General features: G+C 40.5%; 1 protein-coding gene across 1 annotated transcript in view; it reads right to left on the bottom strand.

Annotated features, from left to right (window-relative positions):
* trpm3 (transient receptor potential cation channel, subfamily M, member 3) overlaps window positions 1-27,951 on the bottom strand; it is a 144,842-nt gene that overhangs the window by 24,134 nt on the left and 92,757 nt on the right. Inside the window, exons 9-16 of the mRNA XM_084728120.1 lie at window positions 21,171-21,243; window positions 14,057-14,157; window positions 12,731-12,865; window positions 12,457-12,507; window positions 7,562-7,702; window positions 5,132-5,161; window positions 2,285-2,577; window positions 21-249 (exon numbers count right to left, since the gene is read on the bottom strand). Of these exons, the coding sequence (XP_084584246.1) occupies window positions 21-249; window positions 2,285-2,577; window positions 5,132-5,161; window positions 7,562-7,702; window positions 12,457-12,507; window positions 12,731-12,865; window positions 14,057-14,157; window positions 21,171-21,243 (1,053 nt within the window). The remainder of the gene's footprint in view (window positions 1-20; window positions 250-2,284; window positions 2,578-5,131; window positions 5,162-7,561; window positions 7,703-12,456; window positions 12,508-12,730; window positions 12,866-14,056; window positions 14,158-21,170; window positions 21,244-27,951) is intronic.

Raw genomic sequence — 27,951 nt, 5'->3', positions numbered from 1 at the left:
ATTTGGCCCACTTCTGTTACCTTCAGGCCTGAGTTCTTGCGCATACGCAGGCGTCCCATCCACATGTCTGTCAGCAGCATCTGGCTGCAGGTGTGAGCGATGAAATCTCTGTGTTTCGCTGCTACCGCCAGCTGCAGGCAGGTGGCGTTGCTCCAGTTCTTCAGCTCGTACGTCAGCAGCTTCATGGCCATCTGCTCATCCTGTTTATAGGACTGGTCGAGGAGTTCCACTGCCAGCTGGCCAAACTCTCTGGGAAATTATATGCAGGACATATACCGGCACAGAGAGGCATGAACAGCGATAGCAATACACTTTGTCCAAACATGCAAAGAAGTAATTAAACTGGTCAAGGAATCACTGACCATCTGGTCACATTCTGAAGGAGATTAAATTTGCATACAAACACACACAGATACAACATTTTGCATATTAACACATCGCCCCTGAACTGTCAGGGCTTTACATGACAAGCATATCTAATTTCTTTAGTAGATGCACACACATATGCAGGACCCAGATCTCACTGGCAATGTGTGTCAGGATCTTGTACAGAAGTGAGTACAGAACAACAGAGCTAATATGAAATAATTTTTTGAGAAATGAGGCCAAAATATGAAGACTATTTCCACATATGGGAATATAATCTGGCCAACACACACACACACAGCACATAAACACAATCTCACACCGCCTCCCCTTCCAGACAATAAAAACATAAATCAATGCTCTGAGACTGAGATTCACACTAATTTCAGCCTTACACACACACACACACACACACACACACACACACACACACACACACACACACACACACTCACAAATTGCACAATACTGCACAGTACACTGGAAAGCAATCTGTTCTGTGTAGTTTAATGTGTGTAACTAGGCACCAACACAGCTGGGGTTTGGAGGATTTATAGAAGAAGGGCTCCAAATGTCATCGATGCACAGCACACGACACAGTTCTGCAGAGTGTTGTGTGATGTCCCAAGTTTGTTTATATGACTTATATGTCACGAAATATAAAACGTAAATATTCCAACAGTATTTTCACAGCTTGTTTGCAAGTTCCTTGGAAAATAAGAACTCTCTACAGAATGCATCACTGTATGTACTTCCACGCATTATGAATTAACGCAAGTCTACATAAATATCCCTTGAGTTTATATACACACACACACACTTAGAAAGGCACTTCCAAACACTGCAGCCACAAATTATGTAAAGATTACATGTAGATATAAAAATGTATGTAGTTAAATGAGCTCTTCGAAGGAAGCCAGCCAAATTCTCTGTGGAGAATAAACTCAAAATATAGCTCCAAGGCTGTCCTTTGAAAGTGTGTGTAAGGGTGTGCGCGGCGTTGGGGTGCTTCATTTGTAGTATGTGAAAACTTTTCCCCCTAATTAACAGTCATTTCCATAGCCAGCATTTTCATCTCTAGGTGATTACCTTCATCTCCAATGCATAGCCTTAACTAAGGATGATGCATGTTATTAGATTTCTGTATCTATGTCACTTACATCCCATGGGAGCCTGGAGTGGTTTGAAACGGGTCAGTTTGCAGGGAGGAAGGCATGTTAGTGTTTATGTGCGGATCTGCCCAGATGTGCTGGATGTGCCCGTCTAGACTCACCACTCAACTTTCCATTAATCATTTAATGCAGAGGGAATGAGGGAAGTCTATATTGAAATATGATATATCGAGACATCATGTTTAAAGGGACAGTTTGGATGATTTGGTGTAGAGTTGTATGAGGTATTTGTTGCTAGACAGAATATTAGCTACAGCAGATGCTGGTCAGCAAGCCCCCCCGTCAGGAGAAGCAGAGAGGGGCACCAGCATGGAAGCAAAGCAATGAACAGCTGTGGACAGCGTCAGCAACAAAACATATTTAGCCATTTAATAAAGGTCAGTAGACCAGCAAGTCCCATGTGTTGCAGAGTAAAATGATTAATTTTGCCCATGGAGTGTGGTTGACTTGGAGAGATGATGTGACTTACATGACGGCAGTTTCCTATAGAAAAAGGCCATCTAACAGCAAAGACAAGCAGTAAAAATATTTTAAATATAGCGTACACTTGAACTGATATTGATTTTTCTTAATTTAACATTTTTTAACTTGTGTGTCTAAAACACCTTTTCTTGCTGACCCCGTCCACAGCAGTACATTGCTCAGCCTTAGCGCTGGTGCATATCCTGTATCACACATGGTCATATTTATGTGTGTGTGTGTGTGTGTGTGTGTGTGTGTGAATGTACAGAATTTGTGTGACCCACCTGGAGTTGTGGTTCAGTTCCTGGGAGATGTCATCCACCATGTCGTTCTCAGAGGCCTCGTGTGCCATGGCCTTACAAAGCTTACACGCTACCAAAGCCTTGGCCATGGCCTCTTCGCCATGCTGCCAAAAGAACAGCGCCATCTTCTGACGTTTCATAAGCACCGCCCACACCATGAGCTCATGGAAGGGGAAAGGGAAGTGGTTGATTTCAGGGTCATCCAAATCGATGTCAACTTCCTCCTCTCGTTTGCGTGTCGTCTTCTGGCGGCCTCTGCGGATCGGCATGTCATCCTGGTTGGGATCCATAGAAAGTGAGTGGGGTGGAAAGAGAGACAGCTATGTAGATAGACATATTTCAGCTTGACTTGTTACAGTTTATATTTTTTGTCCTAAATACAGTACCACAGGTCACCGTTAAGAGTTTTAGTTTGTTACTGAAACATTTCTGAATGTATTCAGTCAAAGCTTGGGCTCTAAATGGGAAATACAATCAAAACCCAAGAATCTGGATCATACCTGTAACTTTATCTCTCAAGGACTGGACCTGTGTTCAGGCACTAGAGGGGTCATATCACTCAGCGAATATTTATTTTATAATGTATTTCTTGCGCTCCACATGATGAGAGTTAGTTGAATGCAGAGGCAGGACCAGACTTTGAAGGACACAGGTGAAAGGAACAAAAAACGCTACACACAAAATACACATCACAGACTTGACCTGATACACTTTTGAGTAAAATCTTCTCATAAGATTTTACTTTTGTCTCTTTTCATAAATCTCCTTTAATTTTGAGTAACTCCACTAGAGGTGAGGTCCTCAGCATGTCCAGGTTGTCTCCCTCTCTCTGGAGAGAATGAATCTGCCAGTTGGCATGTCAACAGGGTGGCATTGATTTCCAATAATTTCACATTTTAACAGCTGAGGACTACTGATGGGTGATCAATCATCAATCAATTAAAGAGGCCCGAGAAATGACCTTCAGGAGTTTAGTAGTGGAAATGCAGCTTACTTTGAAACAGATTATTTGGACATAGAAAGATATGATGATAGTACAGCAGTAAATCATCCATTATTAAAATAAGACAGCGACAGTCCATTTAGTAAGAGTATGTTTGCAGATTTTATGGATATTTAGAAATGATTGCATTGATTATTTATCTCCAATAATCAACAGTGTCCAGGCCTTAAGGTGCAAATTTACCATATATATGTATTTTATTTCATGGCCAGGTTGCCATACTGATTTAATGATAAATTTCAAAAGAGAGCAAGACATTAAAGGGATAGTTTGTTTTTTTAAAGTGGGTTTGTATGATGTACCATAGTCAGTGAATTACCTCCAGTAGATGGTCAACATGCTCCCAGTTTGCAGAAGCAGCAGCAGTACTGGTGTATGAAGATAAACAATGCACTGCTGTAGAGGAGCAGGGTCAGAATCACTGTTGTTACCCTTCGAAACAAAATCCCCAGACTGATGCACTGTCTCTTCTTTACCAGCAGCTTGATCATTGCAACGCTCATATAATGGTTTGTTTTTAATCCACAAATTATGTTTCTTTGCAGGTGAATTGAAATGGCAAAATTATTGTACTTTTAACCTTTTTTTGGAATTATCAATTGTATATCATACAGTTGTTAAATTTATAGTACAGATACAATAATTACTGCACATCTGGCAACACTGTCACTGCTTTAATTTGCTGTTAGATGGAGTTTTTAGATGGGAAACCGCTGTTTTTACCTCACAGAACACGGGAGTTGCTGGTCTACCACTGCCTCGGTTGTGGGTCTTTGGTGAATCCGAACTAACCATGTAAAAGACTGAAGTCACACAATAACACAAATAAACAAACCAATCGAGGCAGCTGTAAACCAGCGACTCATGTTTTCTCTGTAAGGTAAAATTGCTGTTTTTGCCAAAGGAGTCTGGTGGCTTTGGAGAAAGTTGTTTTGCAGGAAATGTTGTCTGGCACCAAAGTAAATTGATAAAAATATTCTAAATATAACTTACACTCAAACTGATATCAATTTTCTTTTAAGTGGACCTTTTTTAAGTTGCAAAAATATGTTTTACAGCTGACCCTGTCCACAGGGTCCACTGGGGACATGCCGACCGCCACTACTGTAGGCAATTCACTGGTTATGGATAAGTACCTCATATAACCCCACTTGGACAAAATCTGAACTATCCCTTTAAAGTAAAGACTTAAACAGACACAAACAAAGCGAGAACAAACACACACTGACAGGGAGACAGATTTCAAACGGGCAGACACACAGAGGAATGGACAGCCATGCACGGTAGATATAAATATCTCTGAGAAAACTGTAGACACATGCTGTGATAAAAGCTTTATGATGTGGATACTTCATGGTGTGTACACCGTGGATACATGTAAGTACACAAACCATGGATTATGTAATCCTGTTAGGTCAGTCATTACCTAGTCTGTCAAATGGAACTGGGCAGCTCAGACAAGTATCTTAAAAGTTATAAACATTTATACTGTTAAACAGGTGTGTTTTTTTTTTCATTTCATAAATCTGAGAAAAATGTAAATTGCAAATAACTTTGTAAAAGGAAAGTGTTAATAATTGACACCAAGCATTCAGCTGGCTCAAAAGTCAATACAGATCGCCAGCAAAATTAATTAAATGTGCGTCAAGGCCCTCCTTTCAAAGACTGCGAGGCACAGCGCTCATACTTGACGACTATTGTGCGGAAGTGATTCTGTAGACTGATGCACACTCGACAAGTTATGAGGGAGGAGTGCTTTTAGACGAGAGAGAGGAGGAACAGTGAAGGAATGACTGAATAACAACCTTGATGAGATCAACACTCACCTCCATCCCCAGCAGTTTCAGGGCTTTGGGCTAGAAAAGCAACAAAAACATAAAAAAAAACAGAACAAGACCTTGTCGGATGTGTTTTATAGAGTAATGTACTCTATAAGCACAACACAGCACAGACTGACAGACAGACAGACTCACTCACATCAGACCAGAAAAATTCTTTCATATGCTAAGTCACTCAATTTCAGTTTAGCGCTTTTCTTTAAAATGGCACGACAATGAGGGCTAACATTTTGTGCTGGTGTGATTGGCAGTATACTACACATACAGCAACAATCTAATGCGGTTGCATGTTTGAACGTATTAAAGCTGAATGTATTTGTGCATTTGGTACAGTACTGTGTGTCTGTATTAAAGCAGGGCATGTATGAATTATGCATTCATGAGCCATCATCTGAGTTGGTTAAAAATAGCCCAGGTCTCCTGTGGGGATTTTGATATCTGCATCTATTTCGAGGCTTTGTTCTTAGTTAACATGTGTTTGTGTGAGCGTGCGTGCGCGTGAAAACGCGATCACACATTTATTTCATCACAAAAATCACAGTTAAATTGGAACCGACTGACACGCACGCTCTCTTTCTCTCTCTCTCATTTTGCCTCTTTGCTTAGCCTGTGCCCCGTTTCTTTGCTTTCGCTTTATCTGCGTCTTTCCAGCTGCTTTGTTGCAGCCATGGCAGACGTACAATGAGATAAAGAGGCACGTGAACACTCAAATATACACGCTCACAAACGCACACACTCCAACATACAAACACAGAGGTGCACAATCGAGCATAAACATGGCGTTTCAGACACAGCTGTGTGTACTTCTGTTTTCATCACACCTGTGGCGGTGTGTGAGGTACTGAGGCAGAATGAGAGAATTAGAACAACAGATGAACATATACCATATAATGTGCGCAGTATGCGTGGTGTAAAACACACAACCGTCATACACTACAGCACATGATTTCAATGATCAGTTCCTCCACTTTGATTGAAGGTGGGCTAATCAGTGAGATGAGTTCCTGTAGTGGCTGGAATGAAGTGTGTATATCATCAGGGTTATGATGGCACATGATGAAGAGCCACTGCTATAGATGGATGGTTTGTTGCATCAAGCTAATAATAGCCTGTGCTGTCTCTCTACTCGATGTGGAAATGAAGAATAACGTGAGGACGACTCTTTGACCTCTGCTGACGAGACGCACTTTGATCGTCATTTGTGGATTTTGAGACAGCGCCGCGACTGAGACACAAATACAACAACAAATAAAATAACATCATGTTTTTCTATATGTGCTTTATTTTGTCACACTGACATATGTTGATTCATATAGTCATATTCATTAATTTATCCACTGGCCAAATGGTTATTAAATGTTCAAATTTTATGATTATGATAATTGAGATTATTTTTTGGTAAGTCAGCCAGCCAGTTGCATATTTTACCAGCATTTAGCTGGTGGATGATGCTAATTTTAGTCCCTGTGTGGTATATTAGCAATCAGTTTACTGTTGAAGACAAACATGTCAAACCTACTGGTTGGGGCTTGTAGATTAGATAAATAGTTGCCATTTATTCTGAGAGAAACTATTTCTGTCCTAGCATCTCAGTCAAGCATTTTCTAGATCAGAATCCACTTGCAGTATGAAAAACAACATAAAATTATTATTATTAATAATATTATTAGATTTTTATATCTTTCTGTTGCTTAACACCATGTATTCAAATCTGAACATTCAAATTTTGGCCAATGTACGTATGTTTTAGTGTCAAAAACTAAAGTCGAAAGTCACATGACGCAAGTCCTGTAAAACAAGTAACATCATTTACCTTAAAACTTTTAATAACACTTTGCTTTCACTTCTTGGTGGAACCTGAACTCTGGTCTCCTGGGTAAAAGTCCTGTGTTTGTTTGATCCAGCCTACACACTTCTCAGCCTAGTTCATCTCATACAGAGTCACCAAGACAAAATGTTGGCATTTGACAACTTGGGAATGAGATAAACCTCCTCGGTTGAGGGAGGTGAGGGCATCAGAGCGCCGACCTATGTCACAGCTTTTTGCTAACATCTGAGTGGGCCTTTATTTTTCTAAACGCAGAACGCAGAACGCAGATGGATTTGCCCTTTAGGTGATCTTTGTCGTTAGGTCTTATGTATTTCCTGCTCATTCAGTCATGGCACAACTAACTACATTTATATTTACATGCTAATGTACTACTTGCATCAGCAAATGAGGTTTGCCCTTGAGTACACAATGCCTAATTAACATTATATTATAAAACATAATTTGCCCACATTATTAATCTCGCCCGGGCCTAATTTGATCATGAGGCTCATTTCACTGATACTGGTCCTTTGATTAATGATATTAAAAATTTGCAGACATTAGTGTTGAAGTGCATTAAATAGTGGGATGCTAATGCATTCACTCACCCTCTTGGGTCCAAAGAGGTTGTGGTAGAGCGTTCTGAATCTCTTCCTGGTGTAGTTACAGCGATAAGCCCCGCCCATGAGGTATTCAATAACCAGTCCGATGTCGATCAGGCTGATGCGGTAGTCCGGGGGCAGGTTTCCCTAGAAAACCAGACAGTGTTAACAGGCAACAACCCACGCCAGCTGATTAATAATGGAGAGCACAAAACAAAACACACAGTCATACACACTGACTTCACAAAATCCATATCAAACTGTTTTTGGCTATGAAAGAAAACGTGACTATCGGATTCACCTTGAAGTAGATCCAACTGAACCCTGGATATTCTCGCTTGGAAAGAACACACAATGTCAGTGAGTCAACGGCACGATAAGCAAGAGCAGGGGAAAGGAGATACACGCAAACTCTCAGGCAAGATCTCTCTTCCAGCCTCTTTAATAAAAAGGTTATTTCGACCAGACTGTGGTCCGGGTTGGGTTTTTGTATTCTGAATTGTTTAAAACCATGTGGATCTGGAGCTTTTCTTCCAGTCTCATAATTGGTTGAACCAAAAACCGGTCACAGTTTAAGGTTTCCGATATTAATCTCGAGCCCCAAGCTGTGACTTGTTCTCTTATTGAGGAGCAGAAAATGAGCAAAGAATAAAAACTCAGGTGGATTATGATTCACAGAGAGTGAATATACTGTACAAATGATGTAAAAAACCTGAATGATTAGTCATAATTTGCATTTAGAGAAATAATGAGATCTTCTCAGGGAGGTTCAATGCAGTCTTAAGGAGAAGAGAAGAAAGGAGAGAGTGGTAATGTCTCATTAGCCTGGAAGAGAGGGGCATGGAGAAATAGACAGACAGCTATTAACGCTGGAGGGGAAAATTGTTATTGAAATAGAAGCCCTTTTCACGTGAGGACTATAACCATGTCAACGCTCGCTGCTCCTCATCGTGCCCTCAACATCAACCCCGGATCCTGCCGTCATTATCCTGACCCCCACTGTTCCTTTGAGCTACACCAATTACCTTACATATCTCTACACCTTCCTTGATACCATCACCACACCTCTGCACTCAGAACCGAGATCCTAGAAATCCTCTCTGTCCTACTCATCCCTGGCCTGTCTTCATATCCAAAGATTCAGTTTCATCGGGCGGTAAAGCCCGGCAAACCCCTGCGGGCCAACTGATACACTTTGAAGTGCAGAGAGAGACACAGATACTGCTTGTCTTTTCATATATCCACGGTTCAAAGTGAGCACACAAAGCCTCACCTCCTCATGCTACTGATAAATATAGTTCAAATGCACCAGTCAGCGGTCAGCCGAGCCCTCTTTTAATTCCCTGTGGTGTTGAAGCTCAAGCTAATAACCGTTTGTTTACAGCTTGTGTGAATACACTGTGAGAGCTTAGAGCCCTACAGTTTTTAATAAGGAAGCCGCTTGACTGAAAATTTCTCCTCCCTACCTCCATATATGATTGCTCTTGCATTAAAGTGAAAATTGGGCACTTTTCATGTAGATGTCCAGTCAGTGTTGACGGTAAATGTAGTCGCTTGAGGCAATAAATTCCTATTTTGATTGAGAAAGTTCTCCTTTTGCAAAATCTGTTGTTCTACCTTCATTCACTATTTTCACAGTGATGTAAGCTGGTGTTAAGGAAGAACTATAGCACTATTTCAGAGTATTTTTGTGACTTAATGTTATGTTTTGGCCAACAAATAATAGTTAGAGCAGTGATACACCTGTCAGAAGCTCATGTGCAAAGCATCCTGGTACACGTAGGCTCTGCCCAAAACAGCTCCACAAGTAGGAGGACTCAGATTTCTCAGTCAAAATGTCACACAACAAGGAATCTATTGCTTCAACTGACTACATTTACTATCAATGCTGACTGGACATCTGCAAGAAAAAACTTTTCCCTTTAGCAGGAACTAGTTAAACCATTGCTTTTGTCTAGGTGCTGTTTTTTGCCAGGTAGGCTCACCTGTTTATAACTATAATACAATATTAAAATGCACGCTCAAAAGGTCAGTGTTTCTGTGTTTCAAAACAAATCAACAATGTCTCTGCACATATCTATTTTCAATTAGCAAAGAAAACTAAACCACCCAGTAATGTTTGGATTTTCTCCTAGACTCTTCCTGATATCTGCGACTCAAGGCCCTTTCAGACACCACGCAACCCATCATTATATATGAAACCCATTATTTCAAATGGTTTGCCCGCCGCCATGCTGGCTTTTTGCTGCGTCAAGTAAAACACATACAATGCAGTGCTCAGCAAGCTTGTGCCAAGACACTGCATGAAATGAATATGTGTGACATTTTTTTTTTAATGTGTCTGAAGCAGACAGCAAAGTTGCTATTTGCAATGATTGCTCAGCGTCGGTCATGCAAGAAGGAGCCAAATCCCTTTTCTTCGACGCTACAGATTTAATTGCCCATCTCAAGAGCTGTCATCCCGATCATTACCACGACTTTGTGAAGAACAAGGAGAAAAACCGTCAGCAGTCATTTTCTTATTTTGTCCAGTGTACATTTTAAAAAAACATTGAACTTCTGCATAAGACTAGATTTAATAATATGTTAATTCCAGCACAGGAGCAACTTGATGTTCTCTGCCATTAGGTAGAAAAAATATGTGCATATATTGGCATAAACCAAAATGAGCTGGAAAAAATCAGCCTACCAGATATGCAAAAATCAAATAGCTTGCATCCCTCATGTAAATAACAAAATGACATAGTCCTCTGGGAGTTTTGAACGCTCCTATTTTGCTCTGTCCCCATATACCTAGTCAAATGTGTGCTGAACTCCAGCAGCAGTGCAGTTCCAATCACACTGTGTCTGAAAGGGCCTTCAGCACAAGGTGTATTTCTACCAACTTCCACAAACCTGCATTGTTCATTTACTCTGTTGGAAAACCAATTTCTGCTTTGGCTGCTGTAGTCCACCAGCCAATCTCTGTGATTCTCTGTTTTATAACTCAGTTTTCACACAATCTAATGAATGGATCAAACTGAACCTGAGAGCAACCTTCACCTATGGCAGTTGTATATGTTCTATATGACACCTGCACCTAAATCAAAATAAGACCTGCCGCTTGCTAACGGTGTAACCAAACAAAGAATGAGAAAGGAAGAAAACAGCGATGACATGGTGACTATACCGGAGGGACTGTTAAAACTAATTAGCATCATACTATGATACACGACAACACACAAACACTCAGCTACACTATGGCACTTACACACAGCTCTGCAAAAAAGTAGATGGGGATGTAATGCCATGCACTACAGTGTGTGTCCTGCATGTGTGTGCGGTGCTGTGGAACATAAAATGAATTTTCTATCGGCACCAACTTGATATCAGAGTTGTGTTTAAAGACAGAGGGGAGGTAAAGGAGGAGTGATTACAATATCGAGCCTCTTCAGCGACTCCCAGGGGAGCGTGCGGCATTACTGTAATCAGTAACGCTTTAATTAATGAACACCTCTAAATGCTAATGGTGGTGCTGCTGACCTCTCCATCATCTCTCAACAGTAGTATTGCTCCTAACTGGCGTGCAGACTCGTACCGAATGTAAAACTCTACGTTGTCGTCTTTTATCAGCAGTAATCATCAAGGCGCTACAGGAAATATGCACCAAAAATAATCAACACCGCATAGCATTGACAGTTTTTGGCAAGTGCAGCCACAACCTGTACTGAGAGATGAGTCCATCATTTCATTATCTTAAAGGTACATGTTTTTCCTCTTGCCTGTAGTGCCATTTATCCATTTAGATTGTTTTGGTGTGAATTGAAGTTTTGGAGATATCGGATGTAGACATGTCTGCATTTTCTCAATTATAATGCAAGGTCAGTAAGGTCTGTCTCAAGAAATCATGACCCGGTTACTCTAGATGATCCACAGTTGTGTGGTGTTTCATGTAGGAACTACTTTCTTTCTACTAAACTAGAACTTGAACTTGAAGGCGTGAAAGAATCGAGATGTTTGTGGAGCTGTAATATGCTGGACAGGGTCCTCAGTATGGGGATAAAGCATCGGTGGGCACCTGCGTGGAATATTCGGCGAGAGTAACTTTTTGTGGCCTCGGGCCACGGTTAATGTCAAATTACCACCAGAAAGAAAATAGTTATAGTTACAGTTATTTTGAGCAACCAGGTTGTGATTTCTGGAAAGAGAAATTGCAGTTGAGTGCCATCTAGTTCCTTTACATTGGACAGATGGCAGATATCTCCAAAACTCAGCAACAAACTAAGCGGTCATTAAATAGCACTACAGGCCAAAGGAAAAAAAGAGTATTTTAAATTTTAGGATGAACTCTCCCTTTAAACATGAAAATAAAACAATCCAGATGCAAATTAAAGTCTATTTCATGTTATTAAAAAATGCACTTTCATTAGTAAAAGAACCAGATGATACTGCATATCAAAAAGAAGACACTTAACAGCATTGTTAATGATCCAAATGAAAAGAAATTAATAAATTGTGGGGTCCACTGAGTCGTTCCTTCTCAAACAGTTTGCTCAAACTCAAGTTCTGTGGATAAAGCAGTGTTTAATACATGTAGTGTTTGTTTACCATGGTTGTGTGCCTAACAGGAAGAACAGAGTAAACTGCTGAAAAATCATGAGAGGGATGTGAGTCGTGCATAGCTCTACACAGCCACTGCAGCCCACAACTCCAGCTGAAAGAGGAAAGCCGGCCTCTATTTGCACTTAACAGCAACTAGGGCTACCAAACTGTAGACACACGAATCGATGCAAACAGAGTAACAACACAAACCGCAAAAAAAAGCAACTGAAACTCTATGTACTCAAATGTCTTCTTATATACACACATTCAAGCCGACATTCCCATACAGCCACAGAGCTAAAGGGACGAGATGATCTTACCTTTTTGACATCTCTGACAAGGTGGTACAGCGTGTTGGACGGTCCATGTCTCTGTTGGAAAACAACGCATATTATAACCATCAATGACAGCATCTACAGTCAAGACAAAACTGAACCTGTCTGCTGAACTGTTCGCTACCAGCACCACGTTTTTTTTTTTGTGCAAATAACCAACATTTTACCTTGAAATTCACATTGGCAACCGTTTGCCACAGGAAACTGTCCCCTGGTGTTTTGCAAAAAGAGAACACAACTTGTATTTTTATGTTATTACCGTGTTGTAGAGCTCCTCCAGCCTGGAAAGCGTGAGAAAGCGGTGCATGCTGACTCCGTTTTCAATCAGCAGCTTGACAAAGTCCACTCTGTCCAGAACTAAGGCATCCAGCATCGCCTGCTCCAGGGAACCGACCTGAGGCACAAGGGATGGAGAAAACATAAACTGAGCACACGCTACATACTATACAGGAGCACTATGGGTAATAATGATCAAGAACCATCAGTTTCATGTGAGTGGAGCCGCACATAATCTCTATTTGAATATTCATATATGTTTGTTCATATGTTTATGTTATACCTTTCACTTAAGCTGCAATGATTTGTCAACTATTCAATTAGCTGATAATCAGAAAAATAACTTATTAATATCAATAATCTTTTAGTATTTCTTCATAGTAGTAGTTAGCAGCAGCTCTACTTTATTTAATATGCAATTTTTTGTATGTCTTTGTAAAATACTTTGTAACCTATTTTTTAAAAGAGTAACAGCATATAAATTAAGTTCTAATTATAACGATTACTATTATTATTTTGATCATTTTTGGGTTTTGGACAAAACAAGACAAGACAGCTAAAGAAATTAACACTGACTTTGACAAACTGGGTTGGACAGTTTTCATTATTGTCTGACATTTTGTAGACCAAATGATTAATCAGTTAATCTAGAAAATAATTGGCAGATTAATCGATAATGAAAATCGTTAGTTGCAGCCCTACTTTTCACATCCAAAATAAAGAGAGTTGAAATAAATGCTTATGTAGTTTAATACAGCTTTAAATTATACAGTTTAAAAAAAAATGCAAGGAATGGTGAATTGAATGATAATTATGATTGATTATTAACCATTAGCCAATTGCTGAACCTTTCACTCGTGGGTGATCCCGAGCTGCATCTGCATCCAAATTACCTTTTTAAAGCTGAAAGTATCATTTAATCTGCCGTTTGTGATCATCTTTCTCTTCTTGATCGCTCTTACAGACAGATATTGTATCTTAATGTAAAACATTTTGAGCTGTTGTCGTCCACCGATCAGCTGAGTTGGTGTTTTATATTAATGTAGCCTTTTTGCTGCATTCTTACTTCTTAATTATCATTTATAATATCAGCTGTTGAGGACTGTAAACTAATGTCATGTATGGAACAAGTCTGAGCAACAATGCCAAAACAATCATGTGCTCAAATCCCTTTGTAGTGCAGTGCAGAACGCCATAATGCTAAAACAACTGAGAACGCACGGAGAACAAACAAGCTATGCGAACGCAGTCAATATTTCTGCTGCAGTGTGTGCTGTGTACTCTTGTTTCTTCTGTTTATGTTTCTTACAGGCCACTGCTGTCCGTAGATGAAGATCTGACTGCGGGCGATGTCCACTCTGTTCCATGCCAGAGCCAAACTCAGCTGGTCAGGAGCTGAAGCGTTGGCACCTGAGAGAGGAGACACGTGAGTTCAGAGACATATCTCTGGAAAGCAAGGTTTCTCAAACTCTGATTCACTACATCTACTTTGTTGTTATAACGTTGATAATATCTGTCTTTGCTCATTATTTTACATTCTCCTTGTGTTTTTCACACTGTTTACCTAATTTCTGTATTTATAGTAGACAGATTAAAAATAGATTCAAGACTTTATTGTCACTTCAACCTAGTTTAGAAGAATTCAGTTTGGTGAGCTTGCAGGAAAAACAAAACAAAACAACAAAAACTTATAAATATATAAAACAAGTATTCCCATTAAGATGCTATCAGTACCCCAAACCAGATATTTTGTTATACACTCTTATAGTGTTGTGTAGACAGGAATAAAAACAGCATATTGGTTATTTAAGAGTTAAGGGCTTGAAAGGCCCTCGGGTAGGTGCTGCTGGCTGTCCTGGTTCTGATATTTTCAATCTTTTAAAGGAAGGGAGTATGTGAAAAAGATAGTTATCGGACGGAGAGGAGTCTTGGATAATACTCTAACGATACAGATTTTTCAGTATAGGACCACCTGTGCCTAAACTTGCAGAGCTGTGGAGCCGCTGCTGCCAACTAATGATATCCAGCCCCCTTTGTTGAAGGTTGAGGGATTCTTTTGTGAGATGCTGGACTCCATCTAACTCCAGGCTTTGCGAGTCTTTTCTTCACTTTACAATGTGTCTGTTCTGTTTCTGTGTGTGGCTGTAGAGAAGAAGACGTCTTCACATTAAACAATGACAGCTTGGTCTTTGATGTATCACTTAATTTAACGCTTCACCTCATCCCTGCATAAAATGTGGTATACAAGTGGCATTCTGGACAGATCTGATTTGCTTAATATAATATAGGATGAAGTAAAAGAAAGAAAAAAACAAGATTCAAGGGCAAACAGAGAAATAAGGATAAAATAAAAGTATTGGCTAGCAATACTGGAAAAAAAGACACTTCTCTCATCACTTTGATTGCTTTGCTGCATGTCATTGCTGCTTGGTGAAGGACAGTGGCGGATGTAAATCTGCTGAGATGATCACAAAAGCGGGGCCAACTTTGTTTGTTTAGCATTTTCTTTAAAATTGCACTGCTTATTAATACCAGGTACCGTATAAGCCCTGCAACTGCAAATTTATACACAGAGCATATTTACGCTTGAGGGATTTAACCGCTTTCAAACCGATTCATCCCCTCTCTGCCCCTGCTGTAAACTGGAGGCTGGTATGCTCATGCATGTTGTGATCTTCTTATAAGATTATGGTGCATTTCAATTAAACTGGGAAGACAAAATTTCCAGGTTCCTGGTAGGAAATTTCAAATGGAACACCACTTGAAGTGGGAGCTCCGACTCGGAAGTCCAAGATGGCTGCTGCACATATCAACAGTAATGAAAGCAATTTATTGGTATTTATGTATTTTGCATCTCATGTTTTGTTTTTCCAACTTGCACTGGAACGAGGTCAACTTGGTTTTGATGTCATCCTCATCTCATACTTTCGACCTCTAAGCTAAATGGAATGCACTATTAGATGCTGGTGGCTGGAGATCAACAATATTCTTGGAAAAGTGTCATTACAGGAAATATCTCTCCGTCCTGTGATCATAATTTTGGGGGACTTGACCCATTTGAATATTCCCTTCCAAAGGATAAAGGGTTTCATTAGCTTAGCTATTACAGCTGCCAAAAGATGCATCACATCTAAGTGGAATCATGAGGATCCCCCTAATATTACTCTGTGGACTTAATGAGGTTAATTCATGTGCTCCTTAAGAAAAAAAATAACCTAAGCTGTGAGCTGTAGCCTGCAGCTGTTGCATAAGAAATCCATTTAAGTCTTATATGGATCCATGGATGACTTACATGGAATCAGTTTAATGTACTAACTAATTTATCGTGTTATTCAATTTTTCATCCCTGTATCTTTACGTTGTGGGGTTGGAGGACTCGTCTCTGTGTGGGAGGGAGAAGTGGTGTGTTTTTTTCTTTCTTAAAGGGAAGATTTCATGTTTCTTGCATTGGTTTTTATGTGGTAACTCTACTAAACTCTCACTAAATTTACAGGCCTCTAATGTCCTGTAATTATTTTTGCAGGCATGATTCACTGCAAATATAAGACGACCACTTTGATGGGTTTTAGGATTATCTTAATGTAGAGACACTTTTGACATGAAGCCCAGGTATTTCAAGTCAGTGGTGGGTGAAGTACTGAAAAACTATACTCAAGTAAAAGTACAATTACTCCCATGAAAAGTGGCTCAATAAAAGTAAAAATTACCACTTGAAAAACCTACTCAAGTAAAAGTAAAAAAGCACATAGTTAAAAAATATGTTTTAGAGTCAATTATTAATGTAAAATGTATCTTGAAGTGAGCGTTACATTTAGTTAACTGCTTTCTAAAGCTCACCAATTGAAAAGTCCAATAGCATCATGGTCAAAACATGATTTTCCAACGTTTCTTTACTCATGTGGGCATAAAGTATTCAGCAATACTTGTCTTTAACACTTTATCTAATGGACAAAAACTCACAGCAGATGGAGCATTAAATGAAACAGGAACAGAGAGGGAGACTGTGCATATAAAATTAAACCTCTCTATTTACAACTGTACAACCCACTATAAATGCTTCATTGCAAAAGTCAGATTAAATATGTTACTAAAAAGCCTTTGCAGCTATTCACTGTTGTAGCTAAACCCAACAAATGCTGCTGACCAGTGAGATCCAACATAAAACCACAGTCTGCTGTCCACATTAATAATTTACCTGAGCGCTGGGAGGAGTTACGAAAAATGAGAAAGATAGAGCAGCAATTCACCACAGCCTTTAGAGAAATCCGGTTTTATTTAAAGTATAACAATAATCCCTTGTGTGTAGACAAGACTGTGTAATTTTTAATAAGCACACCAGTATCATTGCACTGCACAGTGCTCTCTCCGTCTTAAAGGCCTGTGCAGCATTACTGGAGCTTAATGTTCAGACAGAGCCCTGCTAATAAGATGCAGAGCCTACTAATAAGAGCTTTAGTGGAGATATGTGTATATTAAAAGGCAGGGTGGCCTTGCTTTATCAAAGGCCTGTGGCTTCACTCTGTCTGCCTGCAGGGAGGTTGAATTGCAGCCAACTGACTTTATGGACCCAATTTTGAGGATATTGACTAACTCAGACAGCAGACCATCAATTACTCCAAACTCCCCTCTGTTACACCATGTGTGTTTTCCTGCAGTTTCTTTCCTGTTCTGTCAGTTCCCACTTCACTAAATCTCTCTTTCTTCCACAGAGGCTCACACACCCGACGCTTTTATTCTCTTCTTTTTCTTGCTCTCGCTGTGTTCTCCCCACACCTTGTATTCCTGACTGCGCTGCGCCTTGTTGAGCTTCAGGCAGTAGCTTAGTTCTTCGGCAAAGGAGTCTAATCCAGTGTTTTAAAAAGCTCTCAGGCAGGATGTGACTGATTTCATTTTACACTAAAAGCCATAACGCATCTCATTCACTCAGCTGCAGAATGAGACTTGCATGTGAAATGACCCTCATGCTGTTTACCATAAAGCATTTTTTGCCCCCTTTTCTCAGTGTTCCCCCATCTCATCCTTTCACTCGTCTAAGCTCTTCCTTTGCGTTTCCCTTTCTTTATTTTGTCTTCTCTTTATTTGATTTCAATTCCTCGCTTCACTCATTCATCCACATCCACACGTGAAATAAAATGAATAAAAAAGGGCTTAAAAAGAAAACAAATGACAGATAGATTAACAGATGGAGTCTGCAGAATACATGAGTGAGACATGTGTACACAGGGAAAGTAACAGGGCAAGAGAGCAAGAGTCTGCAATGAAGACAAAGATCAGGGAGTGATGCATGTGCAAAAGAAATCATGCGTCCTGACGGCTGCACATAAATTATGTAAAACACATTTCTCTTTCACTCCAACCCACTCCAAACTCACTAGTTCTGTTTCTTTCTCTCCACGGAATGAAATGTTTCTCTGAGGAACAATTCCTGAGATAGTCGATCATAAGCTCACGATTGCTAAGCCATCCCACAGGACTCGCTTCCTCTTTGTACAAATGCACAAATGTGTAGCTTCTGTGTTCACGTGCATGGGTGTGTGTTAGAGAGACAGCGTGCATTCAGACTCCACTGGCCTGGTTCGCGGCATATTCCTTGAAAAGGCAAACATGATCAATACAAGCTATTGAACAACCAATCGAAAGTATGGATCCACGAATCCTGTATGTGTGTGTGTGTGTGTGCAGAAAATTGAAGTGTGAAATAGGGCAGAGGATGGAAGACAATAGTGGTTGAGTTTAATTGCCATTTCTGCATTTGACAAATTTTCAATTTTGTAACCCAAAATGGGCCTTACTGGTAATTGTATAACAATTTCTGTTAAACGTATATCTTACTGTGTCATGCTTTAGGTCTGTGCTGCTGCTACAGTGATGATTGATTATTCTACATCTTAGCAATATAGAGGGGGACACCAAGATAGATATGCAGGGATTTTCACAAAGATACGGAGCAGCCAGTCATTGAGAAAAAACAGCCAGCTAGGGGGGTTCCAGCGGCATGCCGCCCCGGAGAAGAGAATTTCTGTAAAACCCCAAATTTGGTGGCCTTTGGCACATCCTAATGTCAAATACACTGATCTTAATTATTGGATATTTTAATGAGTGAGTGCACCTGATTGTAAACGTAATGAATTATTGTAAAGGAGAATTAGGCTTCATGTGCATTTAAGTCCATCAGTGATGGGTAGCAAACAGTTATGATTTAAGAATGAACATACACTTTGTTCCACACAAAGCAGGAAGAATTATGCAACGACAGGATAACCAAAAATGGAAACCAAGGATAAAATGTATGATGCTTGGTCTCATTCCCAACTTGTCACATGCCGAAGATTTGTCACTGCCCCTTGGCGACTTATACACATGTGCACAGTACATGTTTGCAGCTGTACCAGGCTTTCAAGAGTTTAGGAGGTTCAGGATGAGGTAAGGTGGTTCAAACAAACACAGGACTTTGAGGACTTTGTGTCCCACGTGAAACCAAAAGTTTTAGTCCTATTAAGAGTTTTAAGGCACATATGTTACATGCATCACGTGAGTTACGTCAGTGACACATGACTTTCATCATACGCAATATAACATACATGAAACTCCAAACATGGTCTTATCCTAAAACTACCTGAACTGTGACAGTTTCACGATATTAACCATGTGTTAAAAGAGGCTGTGTACCTTGTGTTTCAGTACAAGGCGCCGCTGCACAGCGAGCTTTTTCCTCTTATAACACAGGCCTGTTACTAGGACAACATTGTCTGTATTAGCGTGTGTTTGCAGTGATGGCTCTGCAGTAAAAAGTGCAACGTAAATGAAGATAATTCATTCATTAGTTCATTCATTAAGCCCATAAACGTCTGTGTGGCATTTCTGGGAAATGCAGTGCTCTCAGACTTCAAATGCTTACTGTGCAATCATCAAGTCGCTGTCACTGGTGTTTTCTGAAGCTGCCCATCTAATGAGGATCCCTCATCTATGCAATCAATGCAGTTCTTAATGTTATTTTCCTAATAAATAAATACTGAAATATTAAAATACTGAAGACAACTGTCTGCTTGTCTCTGTGCTGAGTGTGCTCTGACACACACCTATAGACGGTGTGGGGCGAGACTGATACAGACAGGCACGTTTCTTTGTCATGATGCTTGCATTGTTAAGAAGTGGAGGCCAGTGGTCATAATATCCACACACATAACTTAACTTATTAATCAAAACTACTTCATTATAATCAAAAATTAATCTAATAAAGTAGCCAGCTGTGTGGCTGGCAGCTGGTGCTCATGGAAAGCTCTGGATATGAGCCTTTAAACCCCTACTTGCTCCTGTGCAACTATCACCACGGTTGTGTAACATTATTTGTATAGATGCTGGTCACACTGGAAGCGTTTGGGTAGTTCTGAAAAATGAGAAGCTGATGTGGCATAATAGCGTATCATTAGGCCATGTGTCCCTTTTAAAACTGATTATTGACCTCAAAGGAAATTAATTTCATAAATGCAAATTAAATTAAAATATATGCTTCAAAAGAGATTGGATTAAAAGACACAATGCTTTTCATAATTCATTGGTGACTGTAAGTGTAGTCCTGTAATTATTTGTCTCCAGCTACACAGTTAATGAGCAGCTGTGTTCAAGCTAATTAATTATTCTGCAGGTGCTGTTATGATATCAGGGTTTTATTAGCATAGATAGTGGGAAACTGCAAGCTTGTTTGTAACGGCTTCCACAAGAGCCACGACCTCTACACATTTAAAGGCATAGTTTGATATTTCATGAAATACACGGTACACACAAATGAGAAGATGGCTGTGAAATAAATATATAGCTAGTGCCAGCAGCTGATTAGCTTAGCATAGCACAAAAACAGTGACGTTATGTTGTTTGATTCAGACAAAAAAGTGGAAAAACAACACATGTTTTTACGCATGGTTAAAAATATTAAGTGAGCTAAAAAAAAGAAAGCTATTTTTATCAGGAGCCAGAAGCCAGAAGGTAATGGATTATATATGACAGGCAGTGATATGATAAGAAGACTCCAGTATTACGCCTAAGGCACTCTGTTTCTGCTACAACTGTAAAGCAATTGTTTGATAAGCTAATATAATACCAAGATTTAATGCTGGAGTGTTTTTGCCCTACAGTGATCAGAAATCGCTTAATGGAGCTTTAAGAAAGAAAAAATAAGCACAGATGTCTGTATTTTATTCCTGAGATATGAACCGCAAAAGCAAAAACATACCTGTGTGCTATGAACACACATCTCAACTGGGACAGTGAAAGAAATGCTTTCTGCAATGATATCAGCCTCCTTTTATGTACAGAAACTACCGAAAAACAACATCCCTGGAGGGCGACAGCCAAACAAAAGCCACTTACTGTACATTCATGCTCCAGCACACACACATAAATGCACCCCCTCCTTACACACCCACCTTTGAGTAATGCAGTGAGGATGGCAAGGTCAATGTCCTGATGACCCTCCGACCCCATCCGGAAAACTGTAATCTGCGAGACGGACACAGAGAGAAAGAAAGACAGCAGAAGAGAGAGAGAGAGGTGCATTAATTCAACACAAGCCAAACTGTTTGAAAGTGACTTTAATCTTCTTTTCTGCTATTGTTGTTCGATTGAATGTATCAAGGCTTAAAGTATAAAAAATCACATCCAGAGTGTTAGTGCTCTCATTTGCTGGATTTGCTGCTTCTCTAAAAACATTGCTGCAGAGCTGCTCAGAGGAGAGGAGAGGAGAGGAGAGGAGAGGAGAGGAGAGGAGAGGTATTTCTCTGATGTAATGTACTGTATCTCCTCTTCAGACTCCTCTTGTCTCTCGGGTGGAGAACACCACAAAACTCTCACATACAGCATGTTCACTGTAAGGAGCGAATAAAGGGATTCACTAGGAAAGCAACCAAGGAGAACTAGAGTAAAAACATGACAAAAAGAGAGATCAAATGAACAAATGGTGCTCTCCATTACTGGAGAACATTTTGTTCCTTCCATTTTGCTGTCAAACATTTTTTGGATTAGGATTTAGGAAAAACATTTTACTCTCAGGCCAGTTTAGGTCTTCGCCTGTGTAGCTTGACATGTCTTTCAGCTACATTTTTCATATCCTGCGTGAGATGAACTAATGGCGCGATGGATGAAAGCCAAAGTCCGCTGAGAGGGAAATCTGAGAACTGGGGCAGCTTTTCAGAATTTTTTTTATTTTTTTTTTTGGTCAAATATAGCAAGTGCGTGTGCACACACACCGGTGTTAACACGCGTGTGGGCACACATGCTCGTATGTGTGCATGTGTGAAGGGCACCTTGTGCGAGCTGCGTGTGAGGGAATGCGTGTTCTGAATGCCTGACGAGCTATTCTTCTAATCCTTCCATCCACCCATCCATCTCCTCCCACCTCCCTCTCCTCCCTGCAGCCCATCTCCCTTCCCATCTCCCCTCCTCTAAATGGCTTCATTTCATGGAGCTCCGGGAATCTGCGGGGCTTTGCTGCTGCTGCTTTCCCCTCGGGGCGATGCTGCAGTGTTGTGGGCTAAAGCCTCCTCTTTCCCCCTCGATTGTTTCTCTTTTCACACAAAAATCTAAATGCACAAAAGTAATTCAATTCACATTGGTTGATTTACAGGACCTATTATGTTGCCTCATTCATCATGTGTACACCACATGCTGATGACATGTCGGCTCCTCCCTGTGAGAGAAATGAGGGATGAGACATTATGTAACGGCTTAGACCTGCGCCGTGCATTCAGATCACTAATAAGGGGAGCATCTAAGTGTGTGTTAACTTATGTGTGTGTGTGGCGGTCGCTATCGGCCCGTGTAATCAAAAGGTCTTTCTCCAGGTGAAATAGGAATGCAATGGGATGTGAAGGTATCGATCGAGGTCTTCATGAGCGGGGGCACCAGTGAGTCTCTTGGTGTAGTGTGTAATTTCATGTGCTTCTCTGACTTAAGATATAGTGTGCCTGGTTGTGTGCGTGTGTGTGTTTAAATGGTTCGGCCAGTGGCGAGATTATTATCTGCTAGAATGCATCTTTGCCTTCACTCTAATAGATGTTAACAACACATTTAGAGAGCCATCTGTTGAACACACATGCAATACAATGATCTAACCGACTGTGTGTGTTCGAGAGAGTGACTGGTCTTATGTGCATGCTTACATACACTCTTAGAAATGAGGGTTCCCAAAGGTTCTTCCTGAAGGGCTGATGTTCTACCCAGAGCCACTGATCTCTGATGAGCCCTTATTTATAGAAAGGGGTTGTCAAGGGTTCTTTTAAAGACTCCATTAAAAACCCTTTCTGGGAAAAAGTGTTCTTTAAAAATCGTTGAAATCAAGGGTTTTTAGTAAAATAATATAAAAGGGTTCTCGGTAGAACTCCCTGAGCGTGTTGTCGACATAACCTTTGGAATATGAAAAGGTTTTCATTAGAACCTCTCGAGTGTGCTCTAGATAAAACTCTTCAAATATAAAAACATTCTCAGTAGAACCCACTGATTGTGCTCTTGGAATTTGTAAGGGTTCTCTGGGTGAAGTCTTCTTTGTACCATTAAATGATGGAAAGGTTCTAGAGAGAGCAGGCCCCCGGTGGAACCAATACACCATGGAAGCGTTCTCTGCAGAACCTCTCAGAAGGTGTTCCGGGTGAAACCTTTCACAGACGGTTCCAGGTATAACCCTTTATGTTGGTTTTTAGTTGGTAAAACTCCCTGAAAGGGTTCCAAGTCCTAAAAGTGTTCTCCTATGGGGCCAAGCTGAAGAACCTTTTACGGTTCTAGTTAAAATCTTTATTTCTAAGAGCGTAGTGAATCTAAAAGGTCAATGCATGCAAAGCTTTCTAACAAGATCAACAAGGTGTTGTGGCTTTTTTTTAGAGGGGGCAGATATCTATAATTTTTAAGGGCGTTCTCATGCAGAAGCCTAATTTCACCCAATCAGTGCTGATTCCTATTCTGGCCACTTGTTCATTATACCCTGTATTTATCATTACAGCAGAATGGAGACACACACACAGACACACACTCACATGGTTCTTTGCTGCCTTAAGGACTAAAGATGGATGACAGAGAGAGGAAAGATGATGATTACAGAAGATGTTCTCCATTGTTTCTATTCTCCCCTCTCCCTCCAGGCCTCTCCACCTGTACTTCTACTCCGTTTCTTCTACCCATCATCCCCCCCACCCCACCGACCAACCACTAATCTTACAACAACCTCCCACTGGCATCTTACTCTCCCTCCCCCACTCGTCTTTCCCTGCTTCCTCTCTACTTCTTCCTCACTCTTCCCTTCCTCCAATCACACCCCCAAGGTGACCCTGTGGATATGCTCTACCTGCTATCATACAGGCTCTACAATACAGAGGCAACCGCTATGACAACACCAGGTTGCTAATTTAATCCCAACGATCCCACAGATAGTCGTAAATAAGTGCATGCAAAGGTAAACAGTCAGCCTCTCATCCATATATTTTCATCATCTCGAATCGGCAAAGGTGCTTTCAAGTACACACTATGTGCAAACGTTTCAAGTTTTAAGGTGACGGAGAAAGATAGCTGATTGCTGAGCCAGTTTGACGGCCAGGAATTTAATGTTACAGCAGGACTGCGACTCCAGAGACAATAAAGCCACGGTTTCAGACAGGTACAGGAGGCATGAAGTTATTGATGTGTGAGTTTGCAACTTGAGTTAATTTGTAGATCATCAGTCATGTTGATAAGTCTGTGAGTATTTGTTTATGTGAAGCTGGAAGTAATTTATTCCTGCGTTTTGAACAATGAGATTATGTCGTGTTGAAATACATTAACCAAATGTTCAGTCTCATTGCTGGATGTTTGACACATTTAGAATCATTACTCCTTTTGTTGTTAGCATTTAACAGGCAGCTTGCTTCATGGCTTAAAAATACATATTTAATTCAATTAATATCAGATATATTAATATCGTGCAATGACTGGGCAACTAATGGCTTGAACTGACAACTCCTGGTCGAAAATCTTTGGTCAGGAGCTTTAAAAGTAAAATATAATATTCATTAGTATGTTCTCAATATTGTATAATTATGTAAAAATAAGACTTGCCTTTACATCTTTACGTGTTGCACTGCCATGTTATTTGTGTTCTTTTGTGCTTTTGTTTTTTTATCCTTCTGTATACTTGGAAAGGAAAAGTGAGACAAGGTGTTTGCAGTCTGTAAGTGCACCACTATTTGCCACTAAATGGTACACACTAGTCCTTTAAGTCTTTTTTCCTTGTGGCATGAACTCCACCCTCCGTTGTACATTGTACATGATAGCTGTGCTTGTTTACCACTGTAGCTTAAAATATCTTTAAACGCTGAATGTATTTTTGACCTTTCTCTGTCTCGACACTGACAGCCATCACCTCAGGGGTCAACATGCAAGAGACAGGCCACTGACTCGCGTCTGTCGCACTCCATCTCCCCGCTGACATGACGAGAGGAGAGAGGGAAAGAGCAGGAACGGCGAGGAGAGGCAGGGATCGGAAGGACAGACGAGAGACGGCAGGAAAGGGGAAGCATGTGTAGAGCGAAGGAAGGCAGAAGGAGTGAGATTTAGTGTTGACAAATTGGAGACGGATATGAGATATGAAAAAAGGAGGAGGCAGCACAATGTTTCCCAGTGTGACTGCTGGGCTCTGTCAGAGGATTCCTGCATCGTTAGAGACGCTAAGCTACATGCTTAGAGGATCAGAAAACTGCTCTTCACGCTGCAGTGAGCCAAGCTGATTGGAAAACATTCATCTTCATTTAACAGGCAAAGACCCTGCTGATGATGCTACATGTTCATACAAGACATGGCAGATACACACACACACCCGCACAGTCCGCAGAGGCTTCCAAGCATCTTCTGCATTCCATATGTTAACAATGGCAACAGTTCAGATCCGACAGAGCTCTGCTAATGGTTTCATCTGAGCATAAAATATTTAGCTGTGTGTTTATTACTTTCTGGGATAAACCCATGGTCTTAAGCAGCCAACGGAGAGAAACAAGTTCATGAAATTTTAAATTGATAAACTGCCCGGCTGATAATCAAGGAACTGTCTCTCTTCTGGCATGTTTATCTGTTTGTGGCTCAAACTCTCCATTGTACCTCATTTTAACATTTGTCCTCCACCCAAAACACATTTGTCTCCCTACTCTTATTTCTTGTCTCATTTCCTCCCCCCTCTCTCCCTCCATCTGTCCCTCACACCCTCCCTCCCTCTCTCCCTCATGGTCCATTTAAGTCACTCTGCTCTCCTCGTCTTCCTCCCACTTGTTCTTAGTCTCTCTTGTCAGGGAGGCGGAGGGAAATTGCGGGTTGGTGGTTCCTCCTCAATATTTAATCCGAATTAAACATATAAGGACTATTCTACACTCAATTATTCATACCATGCTGGGAGATACCAGTCATCTTGCACCCACCCCTCTTACAGAAGAACAGCGAGGGGCCGAGCGAAAGAGGGAGGGGAAGGGAAATAGAGGCACTTCTCTCTTAATTAGACCTAGAATTGGATTCACACATTTCTAACAAAAAAGAGCTGCTGGTATGTGACAACAGGCCTTGATAATATTTGAAGGCACTCGTTCTCATGCAGCCTGCAGCCTTTGCAGTGTGCATGTTTGACATTTATATGAAATTGTTCCACCTTTGTGCAGAAGCGTAAAAGAAATAAGATAAGTGATGCACATATATAAGGAAGATAATTACCCTTATCATCTAGACAAATTGGTACAAATGTGGCCCATGCTATCTTTTAGTATTCCCTTTCATTGCACTTATATAACACATCATCTATATACTTTACATCTGTTACCTCTCTGTAAAACTGAAGAGCTAGCACATTATTCCCTGATTAGCTTTGCAATTATTTCCCCTCCTTCCTCCTTGGAAGCTAATAATCTATCATGTATCAGAACAGATTTTTTTTCACAGGGAGATGTGCCAGCACACTCTTAAATTAGACCAAATGAGAGCATAAAGCAGATAATTGATGCTACTGTTTGTAGCTGCAAAGAGCACTTCTCAGTTTTATAATTTACTGCCTAACTAACTTCACAGCAATATATTAATGATAAAATTCAGCATGTGGCATCTTGAAATGACGATATTAAAGCAAAACAAAATGGCTACAAGGCTTGTTCCGCTTGATAAAAAAAAGATAAAAACATAAAACACAAAGGTATGCACATACTTATGCATTTTGGCATACACGCACTATTACCTCTTGATATAAACATAAACATTCCTGCGAATGATAAACAAAGCAGAGGCAACAGGGAAATAACTTGAGCACAAAATGTCTACATGAATAAACCAACAAGCTGAAAATAAGGGCAAAAGCAAGACACAGCCTTTCTTTAGTCTTTCTCCTTCTCTTCACTTGCCCTCTTAAGCAGACACTCGCACACACACATTTTCCCAGCCAGTCACCTTTAGTCTCTTCTCTTTTCCTCCTACTCTGTGCAGAGCCAGAAAGATGAAAGCCCGGGCATACTGGCACTCAGACAAACACACACTCTCATTGTCTCCCTCTCCTGCACACTTACCCCTTTCAGACCACTGCACTGACCCAGGATAAACCCGCATTTGCTGCCAATGTGAGAGAGTCGACGCAACGGTTTGTGACCGTGTTCCTGACCTGGGTGTTAACATGGGTTTGACATGGCTTTGGCTTTGGTATACAAGGGCAAACAAGGGTTTCTATACTTGGAAGGGAATCGTGGTACTGGTACAGTAGTTTCACTGCATCCCTACTGCAGGTATTAGCTGCAACGTCTAGACCGCTCAAATTACACTCATGTCATTTGTAGAGATACTTGAAAATACAATATGAGACACTTAATTGATTGTAGAAAGAGTGTTGTTGCATGAACTTTTCATAGTGTGACAGAATAAAAAAGTAATTCCCCTGAAGTGTCTGGCATTTTTAATCTCCAGTGTAAATATTACAGCCACCAATTTCAATAAACTGTGACTCATCATTCCTGAGCAGCAGTTTTAAATACAGTGGTGTAATTCTATGAGCCAACAGGGATGAGGTTGGGAACTGCAGTCAAACAGTATATCACAATAGTGTATGAATAAAACAATGATCTTTTAAGTTATTTTAAGTTTTTAGGTATTACATCTATGAGTGAGACCTGAGAGTTGTCACTTTCTTCACATGCTGTCCATGTGATTGGTAGTTTTCTCACGGATTCT

This window comes from Lutjanus erythropterus, chromosome 10 (assembly GCF_056507025.1).
Source record: "Lutjanus erythropterus isolate fLutEry1 chromosome 10, fLutEry1.hap2, whole genome shotgun sequence".
In the NCBI taxonomy this organism is placed as follows: domain Eukaryota; kingdom Metazoa; phylum Chordata; class Actinopteri; order Lutjaniformes; family Lutjanidae; genus Lutjanus; species Lutjanus erythropterus.
The sequence above is the reverse complement of the archived record's forward strand: the minus strand, read 5'-3'. Positions and strand labels throughout refer to the sequence as shown.